The sequence below is a fragment of the Pelophylax lessonae genome (assembly GCF_965119305.1).
Source record: "Pelophylax lessonae genome assembly, chromosome: 1".
Lineage (NCBI taxonomy): Eukaryota > Metazoa > Chordata > Amphibia > Anura > Ranidae > Pelophylax > Pelophylax lessonae.
In genome coordinates this window covers 254,334,077-254,348,185 of record NC_138768.1, presented here as the reverse complement: position 1 = coordinate 254,348,185, position 14,109 = coordinate 254,334,077, and the positions used below count along the sequence as shown (strand labels likewise).

General features: G+C 46.1%; 1 protein-coding gene across 1 annotated transcript in view; it reads right to left on the bottom strand.

Moving 5' to 3' along the window:
- The window catches only part of NOC4L (nucleolar complex associated 4 homolog), a 63,402-nt gene that overhangs the window by 32,877 nt on the left and 16,416 nt on the right, over positions 1 to 14,109 (bottom strand). The window contains exon 5 of the mRNA XM_082257686.1: positions 4,727 to 4,876. Coding sequence (XP_082113812.1) covers positions 4,727 to 4,876 — 150 coding nt within the window. The remainder of the gene's footprint in view (positions 1 to 4,726; positions 4,877 to 14,109) is intronic.

The following is a 14,109-nucleotide window of genomic DNA, read 5'->3' as shown; positions in this document are numbered from 1 at the left end:
GGAAGGGTGGAGCATTTTAACAGCTGTGAACTGATCGTGTTTCCTGTAGGGTGGAGCCTCATCTCTCATGTGTTGCTGCCCTGGAAGGCGAGGGGAGAAAATTACTTAGAACCCCCAAACATATATATTTTTTAAAGCAGAGACCCTGCAGAACAAAATGGTGGGTGTTGCAAATTGTTTTTTTTTTGTAACACGGTATTTGCGCAATGATTTTCCAAATGCAATTTTTGCGGAAAAAAAACACCATCTAAATTTAATGCACAAACTCTATGGTCAGCTGATTGAACCACCAGCTGAAATCTTGGGTTACTAAAAAAAAAAAAAAATCGCATTGCTATATTCCCCCCCCCCCCCCCCCCAACGATATATATTGCGATATGTATACCCACCTCTTCCTGGTGTACATGGTACAGTCGCCTCCCCTCCATAATTGGTACCTTCTTTGCAGCCTCGGCCCACGTGCGCTCCCACCGCCTCTTCCGTTTGTCCCTCATGATCGGGCTGTGAAGTCAGTTCTCCCGGAGGGAAGGGGGAACCTCTCTGGCTGGTGGCAGACGGAAACGCGGGAAGTGGGGGTAACGCTGGGAGTTGTAGTCCTCTCCACCAGGCAGCTCCTTCACACCGGAAGCACACTCCCAGTCCCCACAAAACACTTCTGACCCACAGCACAGTGAACCAATCACGGCGTGAGTAGCGGCACAGCGAACCAATCAGGTGTGCAGGCACGTGTGATTGGTTCCATGTGCCGCTGCTCACCGCTCACGTCAGGAGAGCTGCAGGACGGACTTACATGTGGGACGGATGTCAGGCTGTATTCTTCTACCTTCACTTGAGTCCCCAATATGGCATGATCCGGCGATGTGACTATCGCCCACAGCATGATATTCGATGTTACATCGAATATCATTCAGCCCTTTCGGGTTACCCAGTGGGACAGGAGAGCCCCAGAAAACCGTGGAGGGGGAGTGGGGTATTCGAGACCCCTCCCACTGCTTGTAAAAGCAAACTAGCGGCTAATTACCTGCAAGGATTGCTTTTACATGTAGGCCGAAATCTGCAGGCATCATCCTGGTATGACCACTCAAAAGTCCAGCAACATACCAGTACGTTGCTGGTCCTTGTTGGGCATATATTGTAGGGTTATTTTTTCTTCCATGCAGCCTGTGGGCTGAACGAAAAAAGAGAACCGAACAGATTCCTCCATTTGCATCCATCAACGTGGATGAAGAAATCTCTGCTAAGAAAAGTGTTAAAAATATATGGCAAAGCATAGGGGAGATCCTCCCTGTGTCCACCCCTATTCCCAATGCTTCGCCATATATGCTCTTTTTTTTTTACTGCGATGGTCGGGAATCGGATACAGAAAAAACAGTCGGCTGGCCAGAAACTGACTCACACGAGAGAGCATAAATTAGAGTAATAGAAGCCCATCCCAAACATCTTTCCCTGCGGATGCCAAAGCACATGGAAAGATCATGTGCAACAGCACTGCAGAAATTAGGTTTTTGGATAAGGGAAAAAAAAAATAGTTAAGCCCCGTACACACACACTGATTGTCGGCCGAACGATCGGCCGTCTTGTCCGTTGCTGTCCTGTCGGTTGAAAAGTGCTAAAGACTGCACACAAATTTTGTCGGCCAACAACAGCCGACTGCAGAAGTGATGTCATGTGATGGTTAACTTTCCGTGTGTTTTTTCTTCTCTGAGCATGCCCAGTCTTGCTCATCTGCTGTTTGTCAGCCGAATTATGTACTGACTGAGGAACAATCGGCCGTTCTGGTGTTGGCCAACAAAAATTTTAAAGGTTGCACACCAGATTCTGTTCGGCTGAAAAGTCGCAGTCGGTTGTCGGAAGCATCATACTAACCAAACGGACAAACCAACCAAACTAGACGCCCCTATTACTCTTTTGGAGATCCAGAAAGTGGTGGCCTCCCTAAAACCCGATAAAACACCAGGACCGGATGGAATTCCTGTTGAATTCTATAAGGCCCATATGGACCTTTTGGGCCCGTATTTATTAGCCACTCTTCTAGGATCTCTAAAGGATGGGAAACTCCCTAAAACAATGTGCGAAGCGGTTATTGTTGTGATCCCTAAACCAGGGAAGGACCCATCACTATGTTCATCATACAGACCTATCTCTTTATTAAATGTTGATGGGAAGATCCTTTCAAAAGTCTTGGCCAATCGACTTAATAGTGTCATTACAGGATTGATCCATCCGGATCAAACTGGATTCATACCTGACCGGGGTACTGATATCAATATCCGGAGATTGTTCACACATATGGCCTTGGCGTCGGGGGGGGGGGGGGGAACAGGTGTGGTCGCCTCCCTCGACGCCGAGAAAGCATTCGATTCTGTTGAGTGGCCATTTCTCTGGAGGATCCTATCTAGTTTCGGGTTCGGCCCTAATTTCGTCTCATGGATTAAGCTTCTCTATGAGAACCCTACGGCTAGAGTCCGTACTAATACATCTCTGTCGGATAAATTCCCTCTACTGAGGGGCACCCGACAGGGATGTCCGTTATCCCCAGCCTTGTTTGCCTTAGCTTTGGAGCCGCTAGCGATTATGTTGCGGGCGGACCCACAGGTCCGAGGCATTAAGGTGGGGGTCATTGAAGAGAAGTTGTCTTTATATGCAGACGACACTTTGATCTATTTGGCGGATGCTTCCACATCAGTACATAGGGCCCTACAATTATTTGACATCTTTGGCCGTTTTTCAGGCATAAATATTAATTGGTCCAAGTCCGTCCTCTTTCCATTACACCCATCGATATCTTTAATTGATACTCACACACCGTTGAAATGGGTACAGGATATGGTGTACTTAGGCATCAAAGTGGGTCCAACATTGGAGGTATATCAGCAAAACAACATTGACCCTTTAGTTTCACAATTAAATAAAAAGTGTGCGTCTTGGCGCATGCTTCCCTTGTCCCCCGTTGGCAGAATTAACTTAATAAAAATGAATTATCTTCCGAAATTTCTGTATCTTTTTCGTAACTCTCCCATTGATATGACTAGAACCTTTTTTTCGAGATTAGAAAGTATTGTAACAACTTTTGTATGGGCCGGGCGTACTCCACGAGTCGCAAGACGCACGCTATATCTTCCTCTTGCAAGAGGAGGTTTAGCGCTTCCTAACTTTAAATTGTATTTTTGGGCGGCTGTCCTGGTGACGGTCCGGTGGTGGTTCTCCCAGCCCAAAACTAACTCTGCAGTTACACTAGAAGCAGCACTACTGGGTTCATATGCGGCCCTTAGTAATCTTGTTTTTCGGGGGGAACAGGCACATCCTCAAATAACCAGTCCGATGAAGACTGTCCTGCGGATATGGACTCGGGCGCGGGTGATATATAACACACCATTGCATATATCTCCCCACACTCCGTTGTGGGGTAATCCTAATTTAAAACATTTATATCATCTCCCTGACCCACAGTTATGGGCCGCTAGAGGGATTGTGACTATGAAACATGTTATTAAAGATGGAAGACTTCAAGGCTTTAATGCTCTTCAGTCCACCCATTCATTACCTCCCACCATGGGGTTTCGTTACCGCCAGCTCAGTCATGCTATGCGAGCTCAGTTCCAAGGCCCTGTTGTCCTGGAATCAGACCCCTTGGAGAAAATGCTAACTTTTAAGGTAATAGGGAAATCTCTCTCTGCAATATACTCCATACTCTCAACAGATCATAGTCAGTCCCCTGAGAAAACCTATAATAAATGGAAGGAGGACATTCCAGATCTGACCATGGAAGAGTGGGAGGACTCGGTTAATAATTATATCCCCTCAATGATAGCGGCTAGGGACAGATTTATACAACTCAAATTCTTACATAGAGCATATTATACGCCGCAACGTCTTGCCAGGATATACCCCACGAAAGATCCTATGTGCATTAGATGTGGGCATGAAATAGGTACATTCTTACATGTTGTTTGGTCATGCCCTGACCTGGCAACCTTTTGGAAAGAAGTGACGGACACTATTGGCGAAATCTTTGACATCATGATTCCTTTGGACCCAAAGGTAACTTTATTGAGTAACCTTACAGAACTGGCTGGGGACAAATATGCTAAAATGTGCATTACATATACCCTGTTTTATGCCAGGAGAGAAATACTTTTACGATGGAAGTTACCCGAACCTCCCACCCGATTATCCTGGATAGCTGCTGTTACTAAGACACTTCCATTCTACCGTTTTACATACGGTAGTAGGAACTGTCCAAAAAAATTTGATAAAGTCTGGTCAGCCTGGATCGACGCTGTAGGTGAGCCAAGGTCACCTGTTCCATAATGATATAAGTAGGCTCTTATTATTATAATTAATGATGAATTTTCTTTTTTTTTTTTTTTTTTTCCTTCTCTCCCTGTTTTTAAACTGGTTTATTGATATTCCCCTTCCCTCCCTCTCCCTAAGAATATTTTTTTTTTTTTTGTATGTATGTTAGTAGGTAAGGATAAAATTATTCTTTGTGCAGAGTAATGTATTGTATTGGAATATTTGTTTTGTTTATATGTGTAACAATAAAATAAAAATTTAAATGTTAAAAAACCAAACGGACAATCGGCCGATCGGACGGTGGCCGAATATTTACAGCCGACAATCGCTACGTGTGTACGGGCCTATACAGGATATATGATTTATGTGAACGAATGACAACACTTCTCTGTTTAGCATCACTTTAAACCAAATCAGGATCAAGCCTTACCTCTTTGGTATTCTGATGCACTCTTGCAATGTTTTCATCAATCAAAGACATGGTGTAATATCGGACGTCGTCATATTCCAGATACTCTTGAAATCTTGTTATTAAAGAGGAATACTCCTTGTCTTCTGACAGTAGGCTAGTTAAAACCAACTCAAAAAAAACAAAAGTAAAAAACAAAAAAATAAGAATATGTCCTAGCAAGTGGGCAAATCTGTGGGAAAAAAAATATTTAATTGGGAGTAATTATCCCCTAGAATGCACGAAAACTACCTTGCTGATTTCAGCATTACCAAAGTGCAACAGCATTCACCATCACACATTTACATTGTGTGCTTGATGGCAAAAATAGATCTAGCATGGCATTTTTGCAGAGATTGCTACTCCTTAGCATGCCCATTGTGCCTCAACTTCCAGCCTAGCAAGTGTTTTCACAGCAGTAAGAAATCAAGGACAGAAAAGATGGGGCTTTCTAGGCCAATTGGGAGGAGGATCATGAAACACACAAGATAAAAATTGCATCTTTATGAAATACATATTAAAAAACATGTACATATAAAAAAGGACAATGAATCCCATACACATAACAGAAAAAAAAAAAAAAACTAAAAAACACATGTGCCAACACGTTTCGCATAAGGCTTCCTCAGGGCCAGAGAGACCAGAAAAGACTGGTATTTCTGCAATAGTATTGTACAGCAATAAATTAGTAACTCAAACATACATAACTATTTGCATAAAAAAACAACAACCATAATTTTTGTAAGTAGAGAGGAGAATATAAGAAATACAAAAATACAGATGTGACTAATACTGACCCCACTGTGTATAGGACCAGAATGGGCAGGATGAACCGACGGACCACTGAATAAGGTTGATACGCAGAATATAACTGCAACTGTAGCGGTGATGACAATAGAGTATGTTATCACTCTAATTTAGAGATCCTCAGGTGTGGAACTGCATCTCCATATGCTCATATTTATGTACAAAAGTCCTCCCATTTATACTATCAGGAGTTAAGAAGTCACTATAATTAAATAAATAGTATATGAGTAAATACAGGAGTAACATGTGGAAACAAACAGATGGCTGTATCTATCACGTAGGTGGCAAACGTCACCAATACCCACCTTCATTTGCAGTATGAGCATCATACAGCAACCTTGTATAGACACATTCTATTCAGGTTCTATATATACACCTAACAGTGACTTGGGCAGAGTCAGGTACTCCCAACTAAAAAATGGATAGTAGATACTTGAAAATTGAGACAGCAAAATCACACCCCCAGACTTGGTCAGAGTGAAAGTCCCCCCATTAAGAGAAGATATATGTACGTACCCCGGTAAAGTCCAATAAAGGAATGATGCAGGTAAATTCAGTACAGAGTCCTCATGGTATAAGTTAGGCGTCAATAGCTCCTGCACTAAATGGCAGAATGAGCCTAGACTTATACCATGAGGACTCTTGTGCTGAATTTACCTGCCTCATTCCTTTATTGGACTTTACCCGGGTACGTACCAGTATATATCTTCTCCTAATTGGGGGGACTTTCACTCTGACTGTTCAAGTCTGGGGGTGTGATTTTGCAGTCTCCATTTTCAAGTATCTACTATCCTTGATTTTTTTGTTTTTAGTTGAGAGTACCTGACTCTGCCCAAGTCACTACTAGGTGTATATATAGAACCTGAATAGAATGTGTCTATACAAGGTTGCTGTATGATGCTCATACTGCACATGAAGGTGGGTATTGGTGACGTTTGCCACCTACATGATAGATACAGCCATCCGTTTGTTTCCACATGTTACTCCTGTATTTACTCATATACTATTTATTTAATTATAGTGACTACTTAACTCCTGATAGTATAAATAGGAGGACTTTTGTACATAAATATGAGCATATGGAGATGCAGTTCCACACCTGAGGATCTCTAGATTAGAGTGATAACATACCCCATTGTCATCACTGCTACAGTTGCAGTTATATTCTGCGTATCAACCTTATTCAGTGGTCCGTCGGTTCGTCCTGCCCATTCTGGTCCTATACACAGTGGGGTCAGTATTAGTCACATCTGTATTTTTGTATTTCTTATATTCTCCTCTCTACTTACAAAAATTATGGTTGTTGTTTTTTATGCAAATAGTTATGCATGTTTGAGTTACTAATTTATTGCTGTACATATACTATTGCAGAAATACCAGTCTTTTCTGGTCTCTCTGGCCCTGAGGAAGCCTTATTGCAAAACGCGTTGGCTTGCTGGGACCCCTAGACCGTGTTCCATCAGAGACCCTCCTAACATCCGATTTAAGTATCGGCATTCCCTCAAGGGAATGTATTTCTGTACATGTGTTTTTTAGTTTTTTCTGTTATGTGTATGGGATTCGTTGTCCTTATATGCATTTAATAAAGATGCAATTTTTATAATCTTGTGTGTTTCATGATCCTCCTCCTCCCAATTGGCCTAGAAAGCCCCATCTTTTCTGTCCTTGTTTTGTTACTGCATACTAGGGGTAGGGGCCACTATCACGGTAATTTACTTTATGTTTTCACAGCAGTAACCTCCATCTGAGAACTTAAACATCTCATATTCCTGATTATTGCCTGCTGTACCATGTACTTTTAAGAAAAAATATCCAGTTTTCGTTGCATTGCTTCCACTGTGTGTAATAATGGGAGGAGTTTTGACTTACCGTAAAATCCATTTCTCTGATGTTCATTGACGGACACAGCTCCTGGTATTCATACCCATTGGGATGTCCCAAACCATTGTTAAACATAAGGGGTGGGAACAACTGAAAAATTCCCAAGGCTAAAACATTAGCCAACAAGGGCTCAAACAACCTGGAAAAAAAAAAAAACCACACACACACACACACACACACACACACACACACACACACACACACACACACACACACACACACCCCTCTGAAACAGCAGCCTGCAAAAACAGTCAAAAATGAAGCATCTGCAGCTGGCAACACATCCACTTTATAAAATTTTGTATAAATGTGCACCGGCGACCAAGTGGCCGCCTTGCAAACCTGCGTCACTGACGCCTAATGACAGAAGACCCAGGAGGCACTAAGCACCCTAGTAGAGTGCGCCTTGACAGGGGAAGGAGAAACCTGACCCCTGATGGAATATGCCTGAACCACCGTCTGTCTGATCCATGTAGAAATGGTCGCCGGAGGAAGCAGACAACCCTTTTTCAGGTCCATCCGTGAGCACAAATAGAGAGAGTCTGACTTTCTGAAAGATTCTGTAGCTGCCAGGTACGCTGTAATTGCCGGACCACATCCAAGGCATGCAAGGCAATTTCCTTCCCATGTTTATGCCTGAGACACAGGGAAGGCAACACAATGTCTTCATTCAAATAGAAAATCAGAGACAACCTTTGGAAGGAACTACGGACAGGTTGAAGAACCACCTTATCCCCGTAAATCACCAGGTAATGTGAACACAGCCAGTTCCGACACCCTGCACACAGAACTGATGGCCACTAAAAAGGCCACCTTCTGAGACAACGTAAGCAGAGGAATCCCACAAATATTTTCAAAAGGAGGCTTCTGCAGAGCTGAAAGCACCAAATTAAAAGATCCCAAGGTGGCAATGGAGCCCGCACTGGGGGGGGGGGGGGGGGGGAGGAAATGTCGGACACACTGAAGAAAGGTGCACACCAGGGAGTGTGCGGCCAAAGGTCGTTGGAAGACCGCCAAAAGCTGACACCTGACCCTTGATGGTACTCAAGGCCAATTTCTATTTAAACCCCCCCCCCATCCTGATGGTAGATCTTCCTAGAAATAGATTTCCTAGCTTTCAGCAGGGTAAGAATCACTGACTCAACTAAACCCCTATCCTTCAGCACCTGGGATTCAACAGCCAAGCTGTCAAACCCAAAGGAAGATCCTCCCTGAGCGGAAGCCTCCAAGGAAAGTCGGCGACCAGCCACACCAGATCAGCGTACCAAGCCCGTCGAGGCCAGTTTGGAGCCACTAACATGACCAGAATCCCTTCTACCTCGATTCTGCGTAGAAGTCTGGGCAGAAGTTTCAGAGGGAAGGCGTAAAATCAGCCGATACTGACCCCACGGGGCCACCAGTGCGTCTATGGCGTCTGCCAGAGGATCCCTTTACCGAGCCACAAACCTCTGAAACTGTTAAGCCGAAAAGCCAACAGATCCACCTCAGGAGTGCCCCACTGGAGACACTGCGAATAAAACATCTCCGGATGAAGGGACCACTTCCCGTGATCCAACGCCTGCCGACTAAGATGATCCGCCTGCCAATTTTCCACCCAGGGAATGAGTCTGGTGGAGAGGGCTGGAATAAACCATTCTGCCGACCTTAGAATGCCTGCTACCACTAGAGCCGCAGGACACTTCTTGTGCCCCCTGATGATTGACATAATCCACGGCTGTGGCATTGCCTGATGAAATGCGCACTGGACAACCCTGAAGACGATCCAGCCAATGGTCCAGATGCAGTCTGATCGCTTGGAATTCCAAGACATTAAAATCAGTAGCCTGGACTCTTCCAGCGTCCACATCCCCTGAGCTGAATGCTTGCAGAGGATGCCTCCCCAGCCGGACAGGCTGGCATCCGTGGTGACCACTGTCCTATATACAAGGGGAGGAAGGATTTTCCCAGCGGAAGCACCAGAGAATGAAGCCACCATATCATGGACTCCCTCGTTCCCCAACTCAGCCGGATCTGATATTCCAGAGACTGGGGAGTCTTGTCCCATTTAGTCAGAATCTCCCTTTCCAGGGACCCCTTATATGGGCCATCAGGCCCAGCACCGAGATGCAAATCCGGAGGGACGACCATCTACTGGACAGCAGGAGACGTGTTGCAGCCTGCAATTTCTGGAGTTTGTCCAAAGCAAGGAGCACTCTGGCTAAGGCCGAGTCAAGCTTTGTGGAAGGAACCAGAGCAGACTTCTGAAAGTTTAGAATCCAGCCGAACTCCCGCAGAGTCCGGATTGTGATCTCCAGGTTGTCCACCAGCTCAGAGGGAGACTCTGCTCACAGAAGGACATCATCCAAGTATCCCAGTACCACGATTCCCCATTACATAGTAGTTGAGGTTGAATAAAAGACAATAGGCCCTCCAGTTCAACCTGTGTAGGTGTGTGTGGACATATTAATTTCCCATACCCCTGAATATTTTGATCCTGGAGATGCATGTCCAAGAGTCTTTTAAAAGTAGCCATACTTCCCACAGTTACTACCATTTGTGGAAGAGAGTTCCACAATCTTATTGCCCTTACTGTAAAAAACCCCTTGCGTAGCCTAAAGGTTAAAATCGCTTCTCCTCTAAATCGCATTGTATGGCCTTGTGTCATCTTACACTCCTTGCGACTGAATAGTTTTTTTTCTATGCTGAGATCAACGTTGAGGTATTTGTTGGCATAGCAAGGCTAACACTTTGGTGAGGACCCAAGGAGCAGACCAAGCAAGACCAAGGGGTTAACGCCACAAACTGATAATGATCCTCTCCCACAGCAAAGCAGAGAAAACGCTGGTGACTGGCAAATATTGGAATGTGAAGGTAGGCATCCTTAAGATCGCCAGAGGCGAGGAAATCCCCCTGACGCAGGGATGCCACCATCGTTCAAATAGACTCCGTACTGAACTTCTGTACCCAGACAAAGCAGTTTAGCGCCTTGAGGTCCAGGATTGGACGCACTTTGCCTTCTTTCCTGGGGACTGTGAACAGGTTTAAGTAAAAACCCTGAAAAAGTTCAGAAGTCGGAAACGGGCAATCACCCCTTGAAGGAGGGTGAGAGGGCACCTTCATGCTGAAGGAGCCTTGTCCATGGGTCTGGAGAAGCCCGATCTTGGCTTGCCAGACCAGGTTCGTTTGGATCTTCCTGAGGCCCTAAAAGGCTTCGAGCCCTTGTCAGTCGACCCTGAGCGATGAAAAAACTTCTTATGAGCTGAGAAGGAAGGCCCACGTCTACAACGAGGTTCCTTGCCCTTAGTAGCTTGCAGAAGAAAAGTACCCCCCCCCCCACCCCCCCCGATGTCATTCAGAGTAGCTCCAAACAGGCGATCTCTTTGGAAAGGAAGCTTAGTCAAGGCCTTTTTTGAAGTTTGATCAGCAGACCAGCACTTGAGCCCCAAAAAGACCACTGTCAAAATAGAGGCGAGCCATCAGGGGAGCCGCATCCAAAGAGGCAAAGAAACTGCAACCCCTGGACCAGCTGGTCCGCCAGCTCTGTAAAGGCAGGGGGGAGCATTTCCTACTCCAGGTCACGGCATAGGAGTTTAGCTCAATAAGTCAGAGTTTGACACTAGGGCAATGGTGAATACCGGCCTCAATGCCGAACCAGCCCGAGTGTAAATATCCTTAAAGGTCGGGGGGACTCTTCAACCAAAATCATGGTTCCCTTGTTCAATCTGGAAACCGGAGGGTCCACCACCGGTGGCACAGTCCACATCTTAAGGGGGGGGGGGGGGGGGGGGGAACGACACCTCATAGGGGGGTTACACCTGGTAAAGCACTTAGAAACCCCACAGGGACGCTTTGGTCGTCCCCACTCTTTAGCAACAATTCTGTCAAAATAGGCAGGGAAAGGAAACACCTTTGCCGCTCTGGATGGCTTGAGTGCGCCAAAAAGGGTACCTGCACCTCCATCGCAGCTTAAGCTGCGTCCTCCATCTTCAGGGCCTCACAAACAGGTACAATCAGTGCATCAAATAAATATATTAAGTCGCGCTAAAAAAATGACAGATGAACTAAATTAAATGTCCATATAAGTGTCCATATGTAGTGATAATTTCAAATGAAATTGAATAAAAGATGTCCACACTGCAATCCCTATGGTAATGTGCTTACCAGAACGATGTGTGAATGGTGCCAATAGAGTTCAAGATATCCCATTGGAGATGAAAGCCTCTTGAAATGTAGATTCTCAGAGGACCATGGCGCATTAAAATTCATGGAAATAAAACAAAAATGCCATAGCGTAAAACCAAACAAACAAAGATGTGTGAATTAAGAGGTGCACTCACAATAATTAGTGTACCACCTTCACCAATAGTAGCATAGGAAGCACCATGAGTGTAAATCATGTGTAGGTACTTCTTACCAGAAGTTAAATAAACACCGCTTATAAAGTTAGGACATCAGGGTATGCCAAGGTAGTGCCAGCAAACAGGGGCCAGCGAGATCCACCACCAATCTAAAAGCCTCTCACCGGATCAAAAAACTGAATTTTTGTAAAATCTTACCTGTAAAATTCCTTTCTCTGAGTCCTCCGACAGTCGCCGCCACTTCATATTTGTCACTATGGGGTTAATGACCTTTGCTCCGTAGGAGTAGCTAGGCAACAGAATATGTCAATATTAAAGCTTTTAACATATCCCACCCCCAGGGGGTGGTCCCCTCAGTCAATACCCTCCTACTTCCTGTATCCATACCTCAGTTTCAGTGGAATAGCAGTAGAGTATACAACCAAACCCCAAAAGAGGGGCGGGGGCGGCGACTGTCGGAGGACTCAGAGAAAGGAATTTTACAGGTAAGATTTTACAAAAATTCCGTTTTCTCTTACGTCCTCCGACAGTCGCCGGCACTTCATATTCATCACTATGGGGACATCCCAAAGCAGTGCAAACATGAGGGGTGGGAAACGCAGCCGCGCCTAAGGCAACGCCGTCTCCACATCAGAGAAAGGAACCTTACCAAAGGAAGGAAACCAGCTGGGTAGCATGAAAAAAACTTGCTCAACAGGAGCAACAACCCAGGAAAAAAAGCAAACAACCTAGGGATAAAAATATATCCCAAACAGCCAAGGGCCCAAAACAAGGGACCCTAAAGAACTGCCGCACTAAGAACCTTGCGGCCAAAGGAAGCATCTGCCGATGCCTGAACATCCACCTTGTAGAACTTTGAGAAGGTGTGAACGGACGACCAAGTCGCCGCCCTACACACCTGGGCCACAGAAGCCCGATGGTGACATACTCAGAGATCTGGTAGAGTGCGCCTTCACAGGCATAGGAGGAACTTTTCCCTTCAAAGCATATGCCTGTTCAATGGTCTGTCTGATCCATTTGGCGATGGTAGAAGCCGACGCCGCCATGCCCTTCCGAGGACCCTCTGGAAGAACAAATAAGGAATCTGACTTGCGAAAAGATTCAGTCGATTTCAGGTAAACCCTGATCGCCCGAACATCCAGGGAGTGTAAATCCACCTCCTTCGGATGTTTGGGCTTCGCGCAGAGCGAAGGCAAGACAATGTCCTCATTGAGATGAAATTCCGAAATCCTCTTCAGAAGAAAAGAAGGGTTAGGTCGCAAGACCACCTTATCCAAGTGAACGACCAGATACGGAGACCTGCAGGACAAAGCTGCCAGCTCCGACACCCTGCGAGCCGAAGTGATCGCCACCAAAAAGGCGACCTTTTTGGACAACATAGCCAACGAGTTCCTCCTGATCTGTTCAAAAGGAGCATGTTGTAACACGGACAGAACAAGATTCAAGTCCCAAGAAGGCAGAGGTTCCCTCCTAGGAGGGACCAGATGTCGCACCCCTTGAACAAAAGTGCTAACCAAGGAGTTAGACGCCACAGGACGTTGAAAAAGAATGAACGGCCAATGCAGATACCTGACCCTTGATCGTAGCCAGCGCCAAACGCTGGTCAACACCCGTTTGAAGGAAGGACAACACCCTAGATACCGAGTACGTGCGAGGTGAATACCCCCTGGACTCACACCAGGCAAAATAGGCCTTCCAAGTACGGTAATAGACCTTCCCCGAGGAAGACTTCCTCGCGTTGATCAAAGTATGAATGACCTCCGGGGAGAGACCCCTATCCTTCAGGACCTTGGTTTCAACAGCCAGGCCGTCAAAGCCAGCGACTGTAAAGCAGGATGGAATATCGGTCCTTGAGACAGGAGATCCTCCCGAAGAGGCAGACGCCACGGCGCGTTGATCGTCAGATTTACGAGGTCCACGTACCAGGACCGGTGAGGCCAGTCCGGTGCCACAAGAATCACCGCGTGCGGTTCCGAGTTTAACCTGCGAAGGAACCTGGACAGCAGTTGAATCGGTGGAAATGCGTACATCAGTCGGTACTGATGCCACGGAGCTACCAACGCGTCTGACGCGTCTGCCCGAGGATCGCGCGTCCTTGCCACGAACCTTCCCACCTTGTTGTTCAGACGAGACGCGAACAGGTCCACCTCCGGAAGACCCCACTTCGCGCACAACATCTGGAAGACATCCGGGTGAAGGGACCATTCCCCCTGGTCCAGGGTCTGGCGATTCAGATAATCCGCCTGCCAGTTCTCCACCCCCGGAATGTGAACCGCTGTTATTGCCGGGACGTGCGTCTCGGCCCAAGACAGAAGGTCGGCCACCTCCCGAGCCGCTCGG